This window comes from Pterocles gutturalis, unplaced genomic scaffold (genome assembly GCF_000699245.1).
Source record: "Pterocles gutturalis isolate BGI_N339 unplaced genomic scaffold, ASM69924v1 scaffold40020, whole genome shotgun sequence".
In the NCBI taxonomy this organism is placed as follows: domain Eukaryota; kingdom Metazoa; phylum Chordata; class Aves; order Pterocliformes; family Pteroclidae; genus Pterocles; species Pterocles gutturalis.
In genome coordinates this window covers 1-18,024 of record NW_010142211.1, presented here as the reverse complement: position 1 = coordinate 18,024, position 18,024 = coordinate 1, and the positions used below count along the sequence as shown (strand labels likewise).

At 35.5% G+C, this 18,024-nt stretch overlaps 1 protein-coding gene across 1 annotated transcript; it reads right to left on the bottom strand.

Moving 5' to 3' along the window:
• Positions 1 to 248: 248 nt before the first annotated feature.
• On the bottom strand, positions 249 to 17,849 carry LRRCC1 (leucine rich repeat and coiled-coil centrosomal protein 1). The gene is made up of 15 exons (XM_010084291.1): positions 17,661 to 17,849; positions 17,351 to 17,560; positions 15,870 to 16,072; positions 14,693 to 14,876; positions 14,217 to 14,365; positions 12,867 to 13,071; positions 10,152 to 10,291; positions 8,666 to 8,867; positions 6,668 to 6,853; positions 5,287 to 5,461; positions 4,401 to 4,564; positions 3,327 to 3,535; positions 2,991 to 3,128; positions 984 to 1,119; positions 249 to 371 (listed from the first exon to the last, which is right to left on the bottom strand). Exons 1-15 carry the CDS (start codon positions 17,847 to 17,849, stop codon positions 249 to 251), a joined length of 2,613 nt encoding a protein of 870 aa, XP_010082593.1.
• Between the last annotated feature and the right edge of the window lie 175 nt (positions 17,850 to 18,024).

The following is an 18,024-nucleotide window of genomic DNA, read 5'->3' as shown; positions in this document are numbered from 1 at the left end:
CTAATTCCTAGTTTCATATGATGCTTTTCATTTATATGTATGTTTTGACCGATTTTGACAAAAGTTAAAAATAACCAAGGGTTAGAAATAACTATTTATTGTGAAAATAATGTACAAATGTTTATGTCTAAGTCCTGAACCGTCAAAATATGACAATTTATTCTCTAGAAAACAAGGAAAAAAGTGCACTGTGCTATATGTATTTGCTTAACTTGTAATACACTTTCCAATGTATATAGTAATAATCTTCAAAGATCTTGTTGAATATCATTCAGTGCATGTGTAAGTCTTCTTAATTTATTTTCCATGGCTTTTTTATTGTTTGCAGTTTCCTGCAGAAGCTGCCGCATTTCTTCTTCAACAGAGTAAACCTGAAAGGGCAGATAGAGATTAAATAGAATTCTTGCCTTTCCTTAACATACCTAAAACCATAGAATCTTGGCAGTTTTTAACACTGATAAGCAATGCAAGAGTTATATGCTTCTGTTGAAATAAGCAATGCACTACTTTTGCTACTGGATGCAATAGCAGAATTTTGCTTAAAAAAAAAGTATTAATTTACTAGCATATAGCAAGTAACGTATCAAAACCAAAATCCCTACTAGCAGAGAAAGCACCAGTTGTCACAGTAGGGAAGAATGCAGCGTATGAGAGGAACAGTGACTGTTAACACTGCCATAGGTGAGTTAAGTGGATTATCTGGCATAATATCATTATTCTTGCCTATGTACATAAGGAATGTTTAGCTATTGACTTATAACATCTACATAGCATACAACTTTACTTTGCTTGAATACAGAACCTCATGATGGTAGTTCTAGAGATTCTCTTCCTGTGAAAATACTGAGTACTAAACCAGGGCTGTTTCCTTTCAGAAATTAGCCAGAGAGATATAAACAGGTAACTTCAAGCACCACTGTTGCAGCAGCTGTAGAATAAAAAGGCAAATAAAAGTAAACATATAAATTTAGTATTAAAATTACTTTTTCATTTGCTGCTTCAATCTGTTTTTCCTTTTCATTTGCCAGCTGCAATAGTTCTTCTTGATGAGCTGCCAACATTGACTCAAGTTGTTTTCTAAAAGCGTTATCCATTTCATGAAGCTTTTCCACGGCAATCCTAAAAAAATAAGGAAAAAAACCTCCCACCACACTCCTGCAAACAATGGAAGCATTTTGCTTTGCCCAGTTCTGCCTTAGATAAGGTTTTAATAACATGGCCATGAAGACAATTATTTCAATATCTAGCTTTAGAAGATATCCTGTTCTCTCTTTTATGCACCATGTCTAGGGCTTCTGGCATTCCTCTTAAAAACATCTAGGCACTAGCAAAGAATATGAAGATTCAGGCTTGCTACTGTCAATGTGGATAAGAAGTCTACCTGTTTTCAAACATCTACTTTGTTGTTTTTGCTTCCTGAGAAGTCAGTGACTGAACTATGATCCTGTAAATGGCCTGTAAGCCTGTGTCTCACAGAAATAGAAAAGCGTCTGCTTTACAGCAGTGAAGCATTTCCTTGACTCCAAGCAAATTCTATTTCTAGGGCATAATTCTAAAATATGTAGCAACAGAAAACAAGGCAAATTATTCCACTATACAATTAATTTACACCAAAATTTTGAAACAAGACAACTGTTTGGGACAAAATTTCAGTTTCACTACTGATTTTCCAACCATTCCAAAGCCTCCTACTATTGACTATTTGAGATGATTGTTGTGGGGTTTTTTTTTTTTTGTTTGGTGGGGTGTTTTTTTGTTTGTTTTTTTTTTTGTTAAATCAAACTTCACCATCAAGGTATTCTCTTTCATTTAATAATCAGATGACCTTCTGTAAAATAATAGCAAAAGTGTAATTAATCAAAATGTTTAATTTAAAAATGTAAAGCAAAACCCCTAGTCATACTAGCTTATTCCTTCAGTAACAGTGTGGTTATCACTGCTAGATAAATGTGCAGTCTTATTAACTAGCTAATCTTTTCTTAAGAATAGTTGGGAGGAAGGAAGAGAAAATAAGAGAAATGGGCCAAAGAATAAAGATCATACTAACAATCTAAGATCATCATGGGCAGCAGTCTACCGTACTTCTCCATAATGCCAGATGCATATGAAATAACTGAGCATCATCTAAGTCCTTGACCATTTCTGGATTATTTGTTTCTGTGTCATCTCATATTTATTATTTACTGCTCAAAAAAAATTGACAGTACAAGAGGAATAAGAAAAGAAATTAAAAACCTTGTGACTTGTATGGGAAGAGAATGACAGGTAGTAACCTACAAAGAGTCTGTGTGTCACAAACTGAAATATTTATTATTATTATTGTTTATCCTAGGTTGTGATAAGTATTGAGAATCTGTCCTCAGTTTCCTATGCTGCACACAAAGTATTTTCATCATCCTGCACAGACGTTAGTGAAGCACTGTGGCCTCTCTTGTAAGACCAAATGCCAGCCATAATTGCTTGGCTTGATCTGTGTATTTGCAACCAATTTGTCCCATGCATCCTGGTCATGATCTAGAAGGTTGGCAGGCTCATGCTCCAAGAAACCCTCCTGCAGACTGCAAGACCGTGCCTCACGTGCACCAGCATCTTCACTGCGCGACTCCAGTCAGCACGTTTCATGACTGTAGGATTCTCTATCATGTAAGAGTGACATGGCGTTTCCTCACAGAGATAAACCAAAAACATTGTGGTGGAATGGGCGTACTAGGGAGGAATGAGTGTAGGCTCTGATTATTTTCAAACAAAATGGGAACATAGCTAAGAAGTGTAAAGGACAGATGCTGCAACTGAATGCCAGTTCCACAAAGTGAGTCACCTGTATAGCAAGAATTACTTCTACGCACACAGAGCTTGCAGCAACTGGGCTCAACAAGTACTTAAAAAGGTCTTATGCATTCTTTCACCATATAACCAAACATTTTTGTACACTTAAGAGTGCAACTCTACAGTAACTGAGCAATCACAAAATAAGCTATTAAGGTTTTCACCTCTGAGTTTGAAGACTTTTATTTCTGTCTTCAATCAGCTTCTTCTCTTTGATATCGAAGCTCTCCTTCATTTGTTTAACCTGTACCTCCAGCTGGCTTAAAAGTTCTCCCTTACCTTGCCACTTCTTTTTCAGTGCACTGAAAATAAAATGCACATATTTACAACGAATGTAGATACCACTTCTTAGGAGGGCAGAAAAAGTTTTCCATGCTTCTGTTTTTCCACATTTCTGTGGGCTTTAATAGCAAGCATGTACTCTCTGAACATAAAATAACTTCATAGCAGCGTTGCATACTACTACATCCGAAAGAATTATCACCACTTATATGTATCACCTGTGTGCGTTCTTAACATCATCAAGTTCTACTTCTTTTTCTTCTAGCAGTTGCTTTAATTCCTCTTTTCTTTCATTTTGCCTTTCTATTTTTTCCATTAATTCTTCAACTTCAGCAGCTTTTTCATCCAACTGTACTTGAAAATATTTTTGAGATTTCAGATTTTCTTCATGCTGTTTTCTGATTTGTTTATCTTTTTCTTGTAAGCCCTTTAGAAGACAAAATATTTTAGAACACCCTTCATTTTAGCTTTATGGTTACCCTTAAAAAGTATCTGTTTAGTCTATGCTGGAATAAAGCAGGGATGGACATGTGAACGTTTACTCTTCTAAAGGTATCATTTTATGAAAAATATTTAGTAAAATAGCCAGTTAAATACTCTTAATCTGAAATTAGAATTAAAAAAAAAACAAACATCAAAACATGAATCCAAAATTGAAAGCAAGTTAAGAAAAGTCATTTAGAACTCTAATCCAACAACTTATTCTACATACACAAATCACTGAGCTGACATGCTGTTAACATGGCTATATGGTTTAACGCATCTAACCTTGATTGACATCCTATAAACTTTGCTCTCATTAAGAAGCTAAAAGCTTAGGTCTCTAAATGAGATTAATGGAATTAATAGAACAAACACAGTAGCTCTGCTGTTAAAATATTGATTTAGAAGAACAGAATAAAGAAAAAAATATTTACATTGTAAAATAAAGCTGAAGCAAACTTTCTAAAATGTTTTTCCCTTTACTTTTTAAACACATATGAAGAATTCTACTATCCCGGTTTTTCCTCTCTCAAAATCATTATCAAGAAAAACTTGAAGCAAGGCAAAGAGAAGAAAATCTTTACCAAAAAATGGTTCAATTAGAGATTCAAAGTAGCATCTATACATCAACTTAATACAAGGTCCTCTTCTGCTCTCAATGAAATCAATTGCCATGGACAGCCTGATTGTGCTTTCTGAGTTGGTAAAACTAGGAGTGTAGAGTCTGCTTTAATTTCAGCTTTTACAGTAACTTTCACTGCTAGTCTTTATTTTAGCTAAGCACACAAATTGTCAGACATAGCACTTACTTCTTTTAATCTCCTAATTGTTTCTGTCTGATCATCCACTATTTTGTTTTTTATTCTTATAGTATCACTGTCCTGTTCCTTTTGCTTTCTTAACATCTCAATCTCATTCGTTAAAACTTCAATTTTTGCCTCCAGTTTTCCCCGATCTTGAGCAAGATGAGCTCCTAGATAAAACACAATATTCACACTACAGCACTCATTTTACAGATGACTTCAAGATGTATAATGTCAGGATAGAGGGAGAGGCAAAGGTAAGAATCACCTTAAAAATTAAACATGACTATTTTGCCTGCTGAAAACACTGTAGGGCTTTAATCCATAGGTAATGCTTAAGAAGAAATATAGAATGGAAGGTCTGTATTTCACCCTTTGAAAACTTCTCTGACAAAAGTCAACAGTAATTCTTACAGATCCAGCCACTCTCAAAGAACCCACAAGGTGGTGCTGAGACACATGAAAATTAAAAAAGCCCAAGCTTTTTTTCATCCAGTATTTAACATTTTATTTTTTTTTAAAGATATCTACGGAAAATTTCACATTAGACTTACTTATCTGAGAGACAAATAGCACTACATAACACTTGTTACAAATCCTTGTTTTCCTAGTTACATATTTAGAAGTTCTTCATATAACATGATGGTATTTTGACATTTTGGGGAAATAGATAAACTGTATTCACAACTAGCTCCCACATCTACTGTTATAGTTCCTATAATGGCCTGCGTAGTACAGAAGGTCTATTTTTGCACATCATCTTGACTGTGTAAAGATAACAAGGCATCTAGAGACACTGTCATGATTACAGCTATATTGGAGTGGTCATTTGAAAAGGTACGACATGGAACATCACCATTTTTTCTGCAAAAGAAAAAACACAATATTTTACCCTGTTGTGCCAACTCCTGCCCCCATAGTTTTCTTTCCATTTTTAAGCCATCAATCACAGATTCCTGGGCTGTCAGCTGAGAAATAAGTTTTCCATTTTCCTTTTTCAGAAGTTCAACTTGAACAGCCTTCTGTTTATCCTGCTCAATCGCAGCTTCAAGTTCTCCAGTTCGACACTGTACGAATGAACATTGGAAAAAGACAGTAAGATCCTTTAAAACAAGTATTCAAAATTTTAAATAAATAATAAGTGGCCAAAAAAGTAATACTGATATACAGCAAATTAAGTTAACTGAGGAATATTCTGCTTATGTACAAGGTTCTAGCTGATAAAAAAAATGCATCTCTTCCCAGTAATGAAACACAAATATTTGCTGCAAATAGACATACTTCAACCCCAGAAAACTGTAAAGCTGATTTCTAAATAACCACCTTAAATTGTCAATGCCATTATAAAAACCTGTTTAGAATAATAAATGCACGAGTCAAGAAAAAAAAGTCAAGTTAAGATATTAAAAACCAACCCAAAAGAAAACAGACAGAAGCTGCGATGTTTTGAACTTCCACTTCCCATGAGAAATATTATCTTCAGTCATGCAGGCTATTTTTTGTTCTACAGATTACAGCTATTTTTAAATTTTGTTTTTAGCAACATCCCTGCCTGACTGGCAGAATCCTACTGTCTATAGCTACACAATGCTGGGACACCCCAATAGCAGCAAAAGATTAGAAACAGCTGTGTAGGGGTTGTAGTGCACAGAAGTTTTAGCATGAAGAGGGAGTGGATCACACAACAGGTTAAAAGTTATGTTCCTGATATTTTTCAGAACTGCTTATGGGCAACGTAGTACTATGTTACCACACAGTGATCAGTAGTGTAAGATAAAGCAACTGTGCCCACTGTATTTAACATTAAAATTAGATAATTAGTAGCTAATGACTAAACCCACTAATTTTATGTGGTGCTCGGAGATATTAAGCTGCTAATAACTACACTTGATGATTTGTGCAATTTCATTTTTACTTCATGTACAGTGACCACCACAGAATCATATTCTATTACTTTCAATTTACAGAAGGTCAGAGGTATTAACGTGGGTTTTTAAGTCTCAGTTTAGATTAAATACAAACTGCTAGTGCACACAAGGCAAGGAATACACTTCTGAAGACATGAATGAGTCTACATTTTGCTATATGGGGAGCAAAGTTTTTGTGACAAAGAGAAATGCAAGGTGCAAGAACAAAGGCTGATGCAGAGTACTCTGTTTTAGTGCAACGGGAAACATGCGTCTTTCAATCTACCTTGTATGGTATTGCTATTTTTAGAGATAAAATATTACAAAAAAATCATATATGTCGTTGAAATGTTTTGAAACAAGTACCTTTAGATTTGCCATAGCTTCTTCATTTGATTTTGTTAATTCTGCAATCTTTACTTTCTGTTCTTTCACTATACTTGTCAGGTCTTGGATCAGACTTGACATCTCTTTTTCCTTTTGTTCAAACTCAAAGACTGCTTGTTTATGTTCAACTAGATCAGCAGAAACACTTTCAAAACTGTCTTTTACCTGAAGTTTTAAAAGATAAAACAACGTGAAAAATGATAACATTTGGAAATAGTATGTATACATACACACAAGTGTGATTTGAATTTCAAATAAAGGAATAAAAGTTTATCAACAGTATGTGAAGTCAGTAAATATCTGAAACTTATTTTTTACCAGTTTGTTGATGATACTTCAACTCAAAAAACTGGTTCTTCTCAGCTACAAATTCGTAAAAAAAAAAACAACAAAACAAAACAAGAAAACAAACAAAAAACCCCCCAACAAATAGCTTGGGAAATTAAAACAATGCCTTGCTTTAATCTCATTGTTAAGATTAACATTAAAATCTGGAAAGAACTTAATTCTGTTTTTTCTTCCTTGCAAGAGAAAGATTTGAAGGGTGAAAAACCAGTATTTTCTTTCCCTCTTCTCGTGTGTACCTGATTTAAAATGAAGAAAACTCAATTTAAGTGACGGTGAAACATTTAAAATTTTATTTCACTTAACTTATTTCTATGGCTGGTGTTCACATGAAATATATCTAAGGAATTTAGTAAGCAAGTTTTGAATTTGAATTTCAAAATGCATCTCCAAAATTCAATTTTGAAAAGTTAAACAATAGGGAACTTTATTATTAAATACACTAGTATATATGCAACCATAACCTTATCAAAACACCACAAGAGTTTTTACAATAACCGAATATATTCTAGTAGAAGGGCAACATATTTTAAAAGAATTTAATATCACCAAATACAAGTTTCTCTAATTTGATTAACGTTTACTTATGAATAAAAGTGCTGGGTTTTTTTGAGTAATGACTTTTGAGTGCAAGCCTTGACAGGCTTGAGAGGCAGGCCTATGCAAACATCATGAAGTTCAACAAGGCCAAGTGCAAGGTGCTGCACCTGGTTTGTGGCAATCCCAAGCACAAGTACAGGCTGGGTGGAGAATGGCTTGAGAGCAGCCCTGAGGAGGACTTGGGGGTGTTGGCTGATCAGAAGTTGAATATGACCCAGTAATGTGCGCTTGTAGCCGAGAAAGACAACGGTATTCTGGGCTGCATCAAAAGCAGTGTGACCAGCAGGTCAAGGGAGGTGATTCTCCCCCTCTACTCTGCTCTCGTGAGAGCCCACCTGGAGTAGTGTCCAGCTCCGGGCCCTCAACGAAAGAAGGACATGGACCTGTTGGAGCAAGTCCAGAGGAGAGCCACAAAAATTACCAGAGGGCTGGAGCACCTCCCCTATGAGAACAGGCTGAGAGAGTTGAGGTTGTTCAGCCTGGAGAAAGAAGGCTCCAGGGAGACCTTATAGCAGCTTTCCAGTACTTCAAGGGGGCTACAGGAGAGATGTGGAGGGACTCTTTATCAGGGAGTGTAGTGATAGAATGGGGGCTAATGGCTTCAAGCTGACAGAGGGTAGATTTAGATTAGATATTAGGAAGAAATGTTTTCCTGTGAGGGTGGTGACCCAGTGGAACAGGTTGCCCAGAGAAGCTGTGGATGCCCCATCCCTGGAGGGGTTCAAGGCCAGGCTGGATGAGGCTTTGAACAACCTGGGCTAGTGGAGGGTGTCCCTGCCCATGGCAGGGGGTTTGGAACTTGATGATCTTTAAGGTTCTTTCCAACCTAAACCATTCTATGATTTTATGATTGTATGATTTGCTGTTTATGTTCTAATCACTGATATTTCAAATCTTACTACCAGTATTTTTAGATAAATCCTTGGAGCAAAGGCCTTAAGGTAAAAAAAAAAACCTGACAGAAAACCAACCAAACACATTTAAGATAACTACAGCTACACCTAGTTTAAGATTAAATGTTCTTAGTCTTACCTCTTTAAACCTTTTGGCTTCAATAGTTAAAGCTAAACGAAATTCATCTTCTAACTCTCTGTACTTTTGGTTTAACACACTAATTTTCTCCTGAAATTCTTTAACACGCTGTTCATGTCTCTGTTCCTCTTTAGCCACTTCTTTTGACAAAGCATCTTGAAATTCAGGTCCATTTAAAGCAACTCGGGTTTCAAGTTCTTTCCTGTTATCAAACATATACTTGAGACAAAACTTGCAGTATCTTACAATGCTGTTTTAGCTGATTTCCTTTTAATTTCTTAAAAAGGATAATAAATGGGATAAATTACTTAATTTCACAGACAGATTTCAGTCTTCCATGACAATGGCCCTGGAACAAGGAGAAGCATGTTGACTACTGTTAAAACCCCAAAGGAATAACCTTACTTTTTAATTCAAACTTTTGTAGAAATTATTCAATTGCTCTTTTGCTGTTAGCATTTGTTTGCTTTGCTAGTAACAAAGCTCTGGAAGAGACATTGGAATTGGGAAAAGCACTGTACAGCCAGATGTCCTCTTTTGCAGTCATTCTCTTCACACTCACCCAACAAATGTTGCTTCTCACTCAGACCCAAAACCTGAAAAGCATCAGCAATGGGACCTAAAGGGTTCAGGGATAAGCCTCCTTCCTGTCTGTAAATATCCCTGTAGGAGAATGTTGAAGAAAAATTACCCTGCACTTTAAGACGATTCTGTTCATCTGCTTTAAAACACAAAACACATCTGCTGTCTTTCACATTACGTCTTTTGGGGATTTACGAGATAAGAATTGGAAGGTCTCAAAACACAGCTGTCAGATTCTTCCATCTAAACCTGCAGTTATCTTGGCATCTGAACACATTTCCTTGTAAAATTTAGCAAGTGTAACCAGCTTATTTTATTAATGACGTCCCTCACATACTAGTATGCCACACACCACTTGTTGCTTTAGTTTGTACACCTATTTGATTGTATTAGCTCAACAGTATAGAATTATGTTCAAGTATTCTCCAAAAAAAGTAAATTTTGACTAGAAAGAGGAAAACAGCGAGGCAAGCCACCCACCCACTCTAAAGGACTGTAGAGGCTGACTTTTTCTTTTAAAACTTTGTGTTACTGTAGCATATGCAGATCTTCAAGCTAATTCAAATGCAATTTTATTTTTATATTATTATTTCCTGGATTAAAGATCAAGTATTTAAAATAAAAATTTTAGCCGTATAACAAGACAAGAACCTATCAAATTAAAGGCTAGAAGAACACAGTTGCCTGCAGGGACCTGTAAGTCAGCAATCTCCAAGATACGAAGATACTCTTAAATGAGCAAGAAAATGGGTCAGAAGACATCTATAGTTTTACAAACACTATCTCACACATTTAAAAAAAAACAAAACCAGAACTACACACATACTTTGCAGAACACATTTAAACAAAAGGCGTTTGCAACACTATCTCTATTAACTTGTGAAAAGAAAAAAAGAGTCTGTACCTTTGCTCTTGCTCTCTTAGTATAAGAAGCTCATGTAGTTGTTTTACCTTCTCCCTCTGTTGTCGAAAGGATATTCGAAGTAACTGTACTTCTCTTTCATTTGCTGATGCTTTAAGCTCTGCTTCTTGCACCTTTTTCATCTGAGAGAGGAAGAAGATTTTTTTAGAACTGTATTCTATTCCTCATGTCTTATACTAAAATATAAATGAAGAGGTGCTTTATTAAAGTATTATACATGTCTACTAGGCCCATTATGTTTACAGCATACTCCACAACTGTCAGTATTTTTCACAAAATCTAATGGAAGGTTAGTACGTTATCTAGCCCAAGACAAAGGAAGGGGTTTTTTTTGTGCAGGTTTTGTTTATTCTCTTTGGTTTGTTTTTTCTTAATATATTTTGTTACACTTGCAGAAATTTAAGACAGGATATTTAAAATTAAGTCTTAGTTTAGCTTAACACACAAAAAATAAACTTTTATGCAGAACTAAGGACATTAAAGTGAACTTGAAAGTGTCCTGTGGAAGTAGACCAAGTGTATTGGCAGAATGATTTCCTCAGTTACAAACTTTTGTAATACTTGCATTAGTTTCAAGCAAAACATTTTTAGCTGCATTCAGTATAACTTGTTTTTTTTAAAAAAAACAAACACTCCAGTTACAAAAAAATCTCTATCTTTGAGCTTCACAGTTTAAAGCTGATGAATAGAGCTGCTTTCTAATGACTTTATAAAAAACAGAGAATCAGTATAAACACCAGGTGGCATACTCCACTTTTTCCGTTTGATGCAAGCTTTTATGAAAAATTCCATTTTTTAAACATAAGCCTTTTACATACAAAGCTGTCTTTTCTGACTCAAGAAGTAGAAAAGAAAATACATGAAATAAGTTCTCATATTCTACAGTAGTTTTCTTGACTAACATTTAGACACACCTCACTATATTCTTGTTTTGTGGATGAAGTGAAACAATTCTCTCCTAAACTGAAGAACTTAAAACCAAAAATTTCAAGTAAGAACATATCCAAATTTAAAGACTGCCAGAAAATAGGGTACACATTTAGATGCATAGTAACTTATCTTGAATCCTTTAAAGACGTAATCTAGTAATGAGTGACTACCTAGGGTAACCATAATTTACCAGTGAAGCTAACTGCCAATGCGTACTATGAGAAAGCTCTATAAAACATTCCAGAATTTGTTAATCTTAGAGTTGATAAAACAGGCCAAAGGTATATTAAATCTGAACATTCAAAAAGAGAATTTAGTTTCCAGAGCATTGTGACTATTCTTGAAACATAATTATTAGTGAGTATTTACTACAAGATCTTGAAGACAAGGACTAAGACCTTCCCTTAATAAAGTTTTGCAGTTCATAAAAATGATGCTACTACTAGCAAAAGAGATGACTTCCACACAGTCAAAGGAAAAATAAAAACATCATACACCAATAAGGTATTTACTTTCTTATAGGAAAAGAAAAAAAAAAAAAACAACACCAAAACCACGCTCTCCTCTACTCTAAATCACTCAATTTAGTACTTTTCAAGTGACAGGAAGATGTGATTTAAATGGAAGATCACTTCTAGATCCATAATAGCTTGAGGGTATTTACAGGGAAGGAAGAAAATGGCAGAGCCACTCAGGTGCCTAAACAGGACCCTAAAGTGGACGGTGGTTAATCCATTACTTGAACAGTATTTGCTGTCAACACACTCTTTAATTTTGCTTTCTTACAAGGTGCCTGAGCAACAACACGTCCTAAAGCACCATACTGGCAGTTCAGAGACTTTTAAGGATGGATATATTGGGATTCAATCTCTGTAAGTGGATGCATTCAGTGACACAGGAATGGGCTGATACAGGAATATAATCAAACAATAGGAATAGATATTGGAGGATGCAGCATTTGGCCACTGAAAAGTCACCAGGCAATTTATTCAGTCAGAAATTGTGGCAGCATCTGGTCCAGCATCTTAATATTAATGTATTTGTATACTGAACAAAGTGCCTCTGACAACAAAAGCATCGTTATCTTTTGCAGCTGTAAGAACAAAATGAAAAAATCCCAAATAAGAACACCCCAAAACAATCAGAATCTTTAAAATAAGTTCTCGGCAATTACTGTTTTCTTCTGGTTGCAATTAGAAGCTTCTAATTCTTTAGAAAAACAGAACAAACAGCAAAACAAACAGAACCACCAGATTTCCATCCCACTAATAAGATCTCTATTGATTTCAGCTACACTTTAAAAACTTGTCTTTTTTATTGTATATCTTCAGGAAATAGCAACTCTCAGTGTTAAGTACATAGGTCTTGTTCTCCTTTATCTTATAAAGGCCACATCACATATTTCTATTTATAAAAGACAGTAATTGATAATTAAAATTGATACTTGTTATTAACTATTATAGAATCATAGAATGGCTAGGGTTGTAAAGGACTTAAAGATCATCAAGTTCCAACCCCCCTGCCACGGGCAGGGACACCTCCCACTAGCCCAGGTTGCTCAAAGCCTCATCCAGCCTGGTCTTGAACACCTCCAGGGATGGGGCATCCACAACTTCCCTGGGAAACCTACGACTACTACATAGAAAAAATCAGCTTTTATTGTGGAAAAATCAGAGTTAAGGCTTGAAAAATCTAGTGTTTCTTAATATCTAGGACTATAGTAGCCATCCTGTTGCCATCGTATTTTTTACTCATGAAAAATACTACCTCTATTGTTCGTTGCTGCAGTCTCTGTGTCTCCATCTTGGATAGTGTTTCTTCTAAAGCTTGCATGGCCTTCTGACTTTCTGCTTCTTTCTTTCTTGCCTGATTTAACTCATTAGTAAGTCTTTCAGTTTCACCTTTCAACTGCTGGACATCTGCTTGCAGTCTTGTTTTAGCATCTCTCTCTTTCAGTATCAATTCCTTTAACCTGAGAATAAATGCAAGAAAGTTGTATCACAAACATTTTAGTATTTGGTTTCATGCCAGACACATTATAGAATAAGACATTAGTTGGTGTTGTAACACCATATCTTGCTCTTTGCTGAGTTTTACTATTTACAGCACTGTCATGTAAAACTTAAAAAATATGTAAAATACTACTGAAGTTATATGTAGCATTACTATATGGAACTTCATTTTAAAAGAAACTAAGCTGGAGACAGCCTCATAGATAGGTCTTTAAGGAAATGACATTCCAGCATAATTTTTCTTCATATGAAAGTAAAACATATAGTATTAGTTTGTAATTTGATAAATTTTCTTCAGAAAATTTTATTAGAATATTGAAGGATATTTCAATTTTTGATATCTTTCCCCCCAAAAAAGTAACATAAGCCTCTTATCCAAGGTGATAACAGATGAATGTGGGAAGCAATCCTAAAACATAAAGATGAAATCATCACAGTCAGACTTGGATGGTAACTCAGGAAGCACTGGGCTTGTTTGTTCCTTACAAGAAAGAAAATGTGTCTTTGATAAATACAATGCAGTTAAGAAAAAGATAAATAGAGCAGCAGACTTCTCCAATCATAGCTGACAACAAACAGTGCTTTGTTAGAAGGGAGAACTTTTGAAAGAAAGGACACTGTTCAGAACTTACAAGGATAATGACAGCAGTCTATATGAAGATATGCTAGACCTGACCTGCAGCATATATAGGCCAACTCTGGCCTGCCAGAAACATCTTTGTTCAAGTGCACTGCACAGGAAAAGAACAAACAAACAAAATAAACCCAGGTGTGTACAGGTGGAAAAGGAGACTGTGAATTGGAAGCAAAAGTATGATACGAGACAGCTACTAGAGCTTGAGCTGAAAGTACAATTATGATACCAACTGCTTGAAAAGTACCACCTAGAAATGGAGCTGAGTAATGTACTGATAGTGTTCCAAGACAAGAACAGGAAGAAAGCAGCAAAAGGAATTTAATTAGGTAAAACAGAGAAATTCTAGCACTACTTCTTGATGCATTGTTTTCCAAGTATATTGTTTAAAGCTGTTCTCATTTCTTAAGACTATAAATGGAATTGTCCTGAATTAAAAACCAACCTCATACTACAGCACAGTTTCCCTACCTGTCCGTAGTATATACAGCCATAGTCTGAATATTTTTTTCTTCTTTTGCATATTTCTGGAGCTCTCTGACATGCTCTATTAATTTCTTCTCTGCTTGCTCTGCTTTCCACCTCTTTTCTTTCTCCTGATCCAGTTCTTGAATCAGCGCCTTAGCAAGAATGTGGTAAGCATCAGCTTACTAGGAGACATTCAGATGTAGTAAAAAATGACAAACAATATTCAAAACTGTAGAACACAATTTTTTATCTTTCTGCAATTCATGGATGACAGAGGGAACTGCAAGCAACCAGGCAAAAAACCCCCATAAAAGTGAAATAAGATAAATTCTCTTGCAGCTGACACAAGAACTCCACTATTTTTTGATGCTGTGTACCTGCAATTATTTTTTGTCACCTCCAGTTTTCAAGTTTCACCAGGAGACATATGCTTGGCTTCAGGTGAAGACATACTTAACTTGAAATAATGCAAAACATACCCGGTATGTTGATTCCTCTGTGGCATTTGAATTAATTTCTTCTACTTTTTCTATATTGCTCTGTCTTACAGTCAATATTTCAGCTCTTCTTCCCACTACTTCCAAGTCTTGAGCATCTGATGATGAATTGATATGACAGTCTCTCTGATTGGAGCGTGGACCCTTTGAGGAACTCTTCTCTTCCCTATAATAGCAGGACATCAAGGTATATTTAAGAATATACAGAGTTGAAACCGTAACAGGGGATTCAGACACTTTTACAGGACAAAATTTTTCAGTTCTGTGTAGAAGCTGAATTGTACAGAGTTAAAAAAAAACCCTAGAAAATAATTTGCAAGCAGATCATAAAACAACTAAATTCAAATATGCAGCTGTAAAAAAGTATGTAGTACTAGTGGATGCTATCTGAAAAACATGATTATATAGATATGAAACAATTTTAGAGAAGCAGAGTAGCTGTAGAGCTGCAGTGGCTGACTAAACTAATATATTCCAGTTGATATCTTCTATTAATCACTTCTGATATTTACTATATAAATCAAACACATTAGTATGGCATCCTCAGTTTCATAAAAAATATTGACAGTTATATTCTCCACCATCATTCCGACACCACAAACCTTTTATTATTGTTTTTTAAATTTGACTCAATTCTTCTCTCTGGGAAGAATTCTTCTGTCTCCACAATTTAAAACAAAGATGACAATATAAGCTGTTAGAATTCTGAAAATGCTTATTTTGGAATATTCAGTTCAATTTCCTTTTCACTTAAAGACAGAAAATGATCATATAGGGAAAAGACTGAGTGAAGAGTAAACTTCCAAAAGTTTAAAGGAATAGATAACAATACATGAAGGACTAATATAGAAAAACAATGCTGCAGAAGGTTATATATAAACAGTTAGATTAAGAAAAAAGGGGCTTGTATAATAAGCATTTACGAGCAGGGCCAGCTGGCAAATATCTCATTTTCTTTGGGGAGAGTGGAACACTTGAGAAGTTTTACACAATTGTTTTCCTAATCAACAGGTTTGTCTTGAAGCCTCAGTAGCTAATAATTTTTAGAGCATTATTAACAGAGCTAATTTGTCCAACCTGTGGCTTTCAGCAAATTGTTTCAAGTCTGACAATATTCAGCTTAATTCATTTTGGCTTTATGTGGCAAACATTAGGATACCTGTCAGTTATTTTGTTCTTAGGATGATTCACATGACACCTAGTGGGCAAGGTAGTTTTACAGTAAGTAGGGATCTTGCTTCTTTTCACAACCTTTCTTTTGTTCTCCTTCCCACTCTCATTTTCACTCTCAGAAGTTGGATCTATGTCTCTCTTAGCTTTCAGAACATTTGGAGGAGCTTCCTTTCTTGAGGTATCAGATACCTAAGAACAGACAGAAGTTTTATCTATACATTTTACTATTTCTAATTGGCTAATTTCTAACACTTACTCAGGTGTTATTTTTAAAAACTTAAGAGTTACAAAATAATTTTCATAGAGAGGTAAATAATTGCTTCTGAACTACTCCTTCCCTCCTTGTTAAAACATGTCATTGTCTTAAAGATAAAATAAACCCAACAGAACAGGATGCTTGAGAACACATAGTTGTATCTTTCTGAAATACCTGAAGTTTGTTTAAAATCCTTAGGCTAGAAGCTTGGTGCCAAATGTAAAACAAATACAGCACTTAAAAACACAGAAGCCTTGCAAACGTGCAAGATTGTCCTGGTTTCCACTGAGACAGAGTTAACTTTCTTCAGAGGCTAGTGTGAGGCTACATTTAGGATTTGTGCTGAGAATCGGTGTGTGATAACACACCGATGTTTATAGTTGCAGGTGCAGGAGAAGCTGGGAGGGAGCACAGCCCCAATCACTAGTCTAGGATTTGACCTTAGGTTTAGGACTGAAACCCAAATTGGCCAACAGTCTATTCCATATCATGCACGTCATTCCCAGTATATAGATGAGGATCTGTCCAGAAGTTCTCTTTCTTGGACTCTTATCTCTTTTCTGGGAATAAGTTTCAAGACTGTGTCTGCTCCGGGATTGTCAGCGAGGAGCAGACTGGGCCTTCAGTTTTACTGTAGTTTAGTTTTTAAATTGTTCTTATCTCAACCCATGAGTCTCTCTTCCCAAGACAGGGGAGAGTGAGCAAGCAGCTGCATGGTGTTCGCTGCCAGCTGAGTGGATTAAACCACAAAGGTACACCATAAACTTGTACAAAAAACATACCCAACAAACATATCAGACCAACTTGACCTATTACTTAGCAAAATTAATTTTCACCAACTCTATAATCCAGATATTTTACCACATTTCATATTTTCCTCAGGTTCTGTTACATATATTGATGGTTTCAGGGCAAAAACCAGAGAACAATTTTCTATCTAGTGTAATACCACATGGTCTATCAGACTAGGAAGACTATGGTTTTTATTTAGTACTAAAGTTTTTGTGATTCAAAGTGCAACCTTCGGTTTTAAAGACTTGTTTTGATTTTATTGCCAGCTTCTCAAAATTATTAAATATATATTATCAAAGTCAGCACATATGTACCAGTATAAATGCTCCAGTCTGTCCCAGCAAAGTCTTGCTTTATCAAGAGATACACCCCATTTTACAAACAGAACTTTCTGTCCGATCACAGGAAAAAAAAATTACCTTTTGCAGTATCTGTGAAATCTGATCTTCTATTTTTTTAATTCTTATCTCACTGTATATTTTATCAAGTTCTGCCTTCTCTGGTTCTGAAGAGGAGACAAACTCTGTAGAGGAGCTGATGGCACTTTGTACTGGTATTCTTGCACGTTGACGAAAATGAGCTAATGCCTGGTCAATATGTGGTGTCTCCACCGGTAAGGTAACACAGTTCTATTAAAACGAAAGACAACCCTTGTAACATTAATGAGTTGCTTGCAATATAAAAATAAAATGTATCAATTTAAAAATCAGCACACAAAAACTATGGCACCTGGTCTCTAGATGAGGGGTACCCAGATGAAACCAAACAGCCCAGAATGTCTTCTAAACACTGCAAATCTGAACAGCTTTCTTCTGCCGGGTCCACTGGTTCACCAGAAATGCTTCTTCCATCTAGAGTTGTTAGCTGAGGCAGTGTCTGAAGAACAGTTTCTCTATAACCTTGAGGAAAAGACCGCATTTAAATTGAAACTGATCTCCAAAAGAGATGTCTAGTGTAGTTTAGGTACCCTGTCATCTTAAATTATCCATTGCATTTTTATGCGCAGAAAAATAGCGCATTCTCTACAAATGTCTCACCTTTCCCCACCCATAAGGCTTTCAACAGACCACACTGCAAAACAAATGAATCGGGA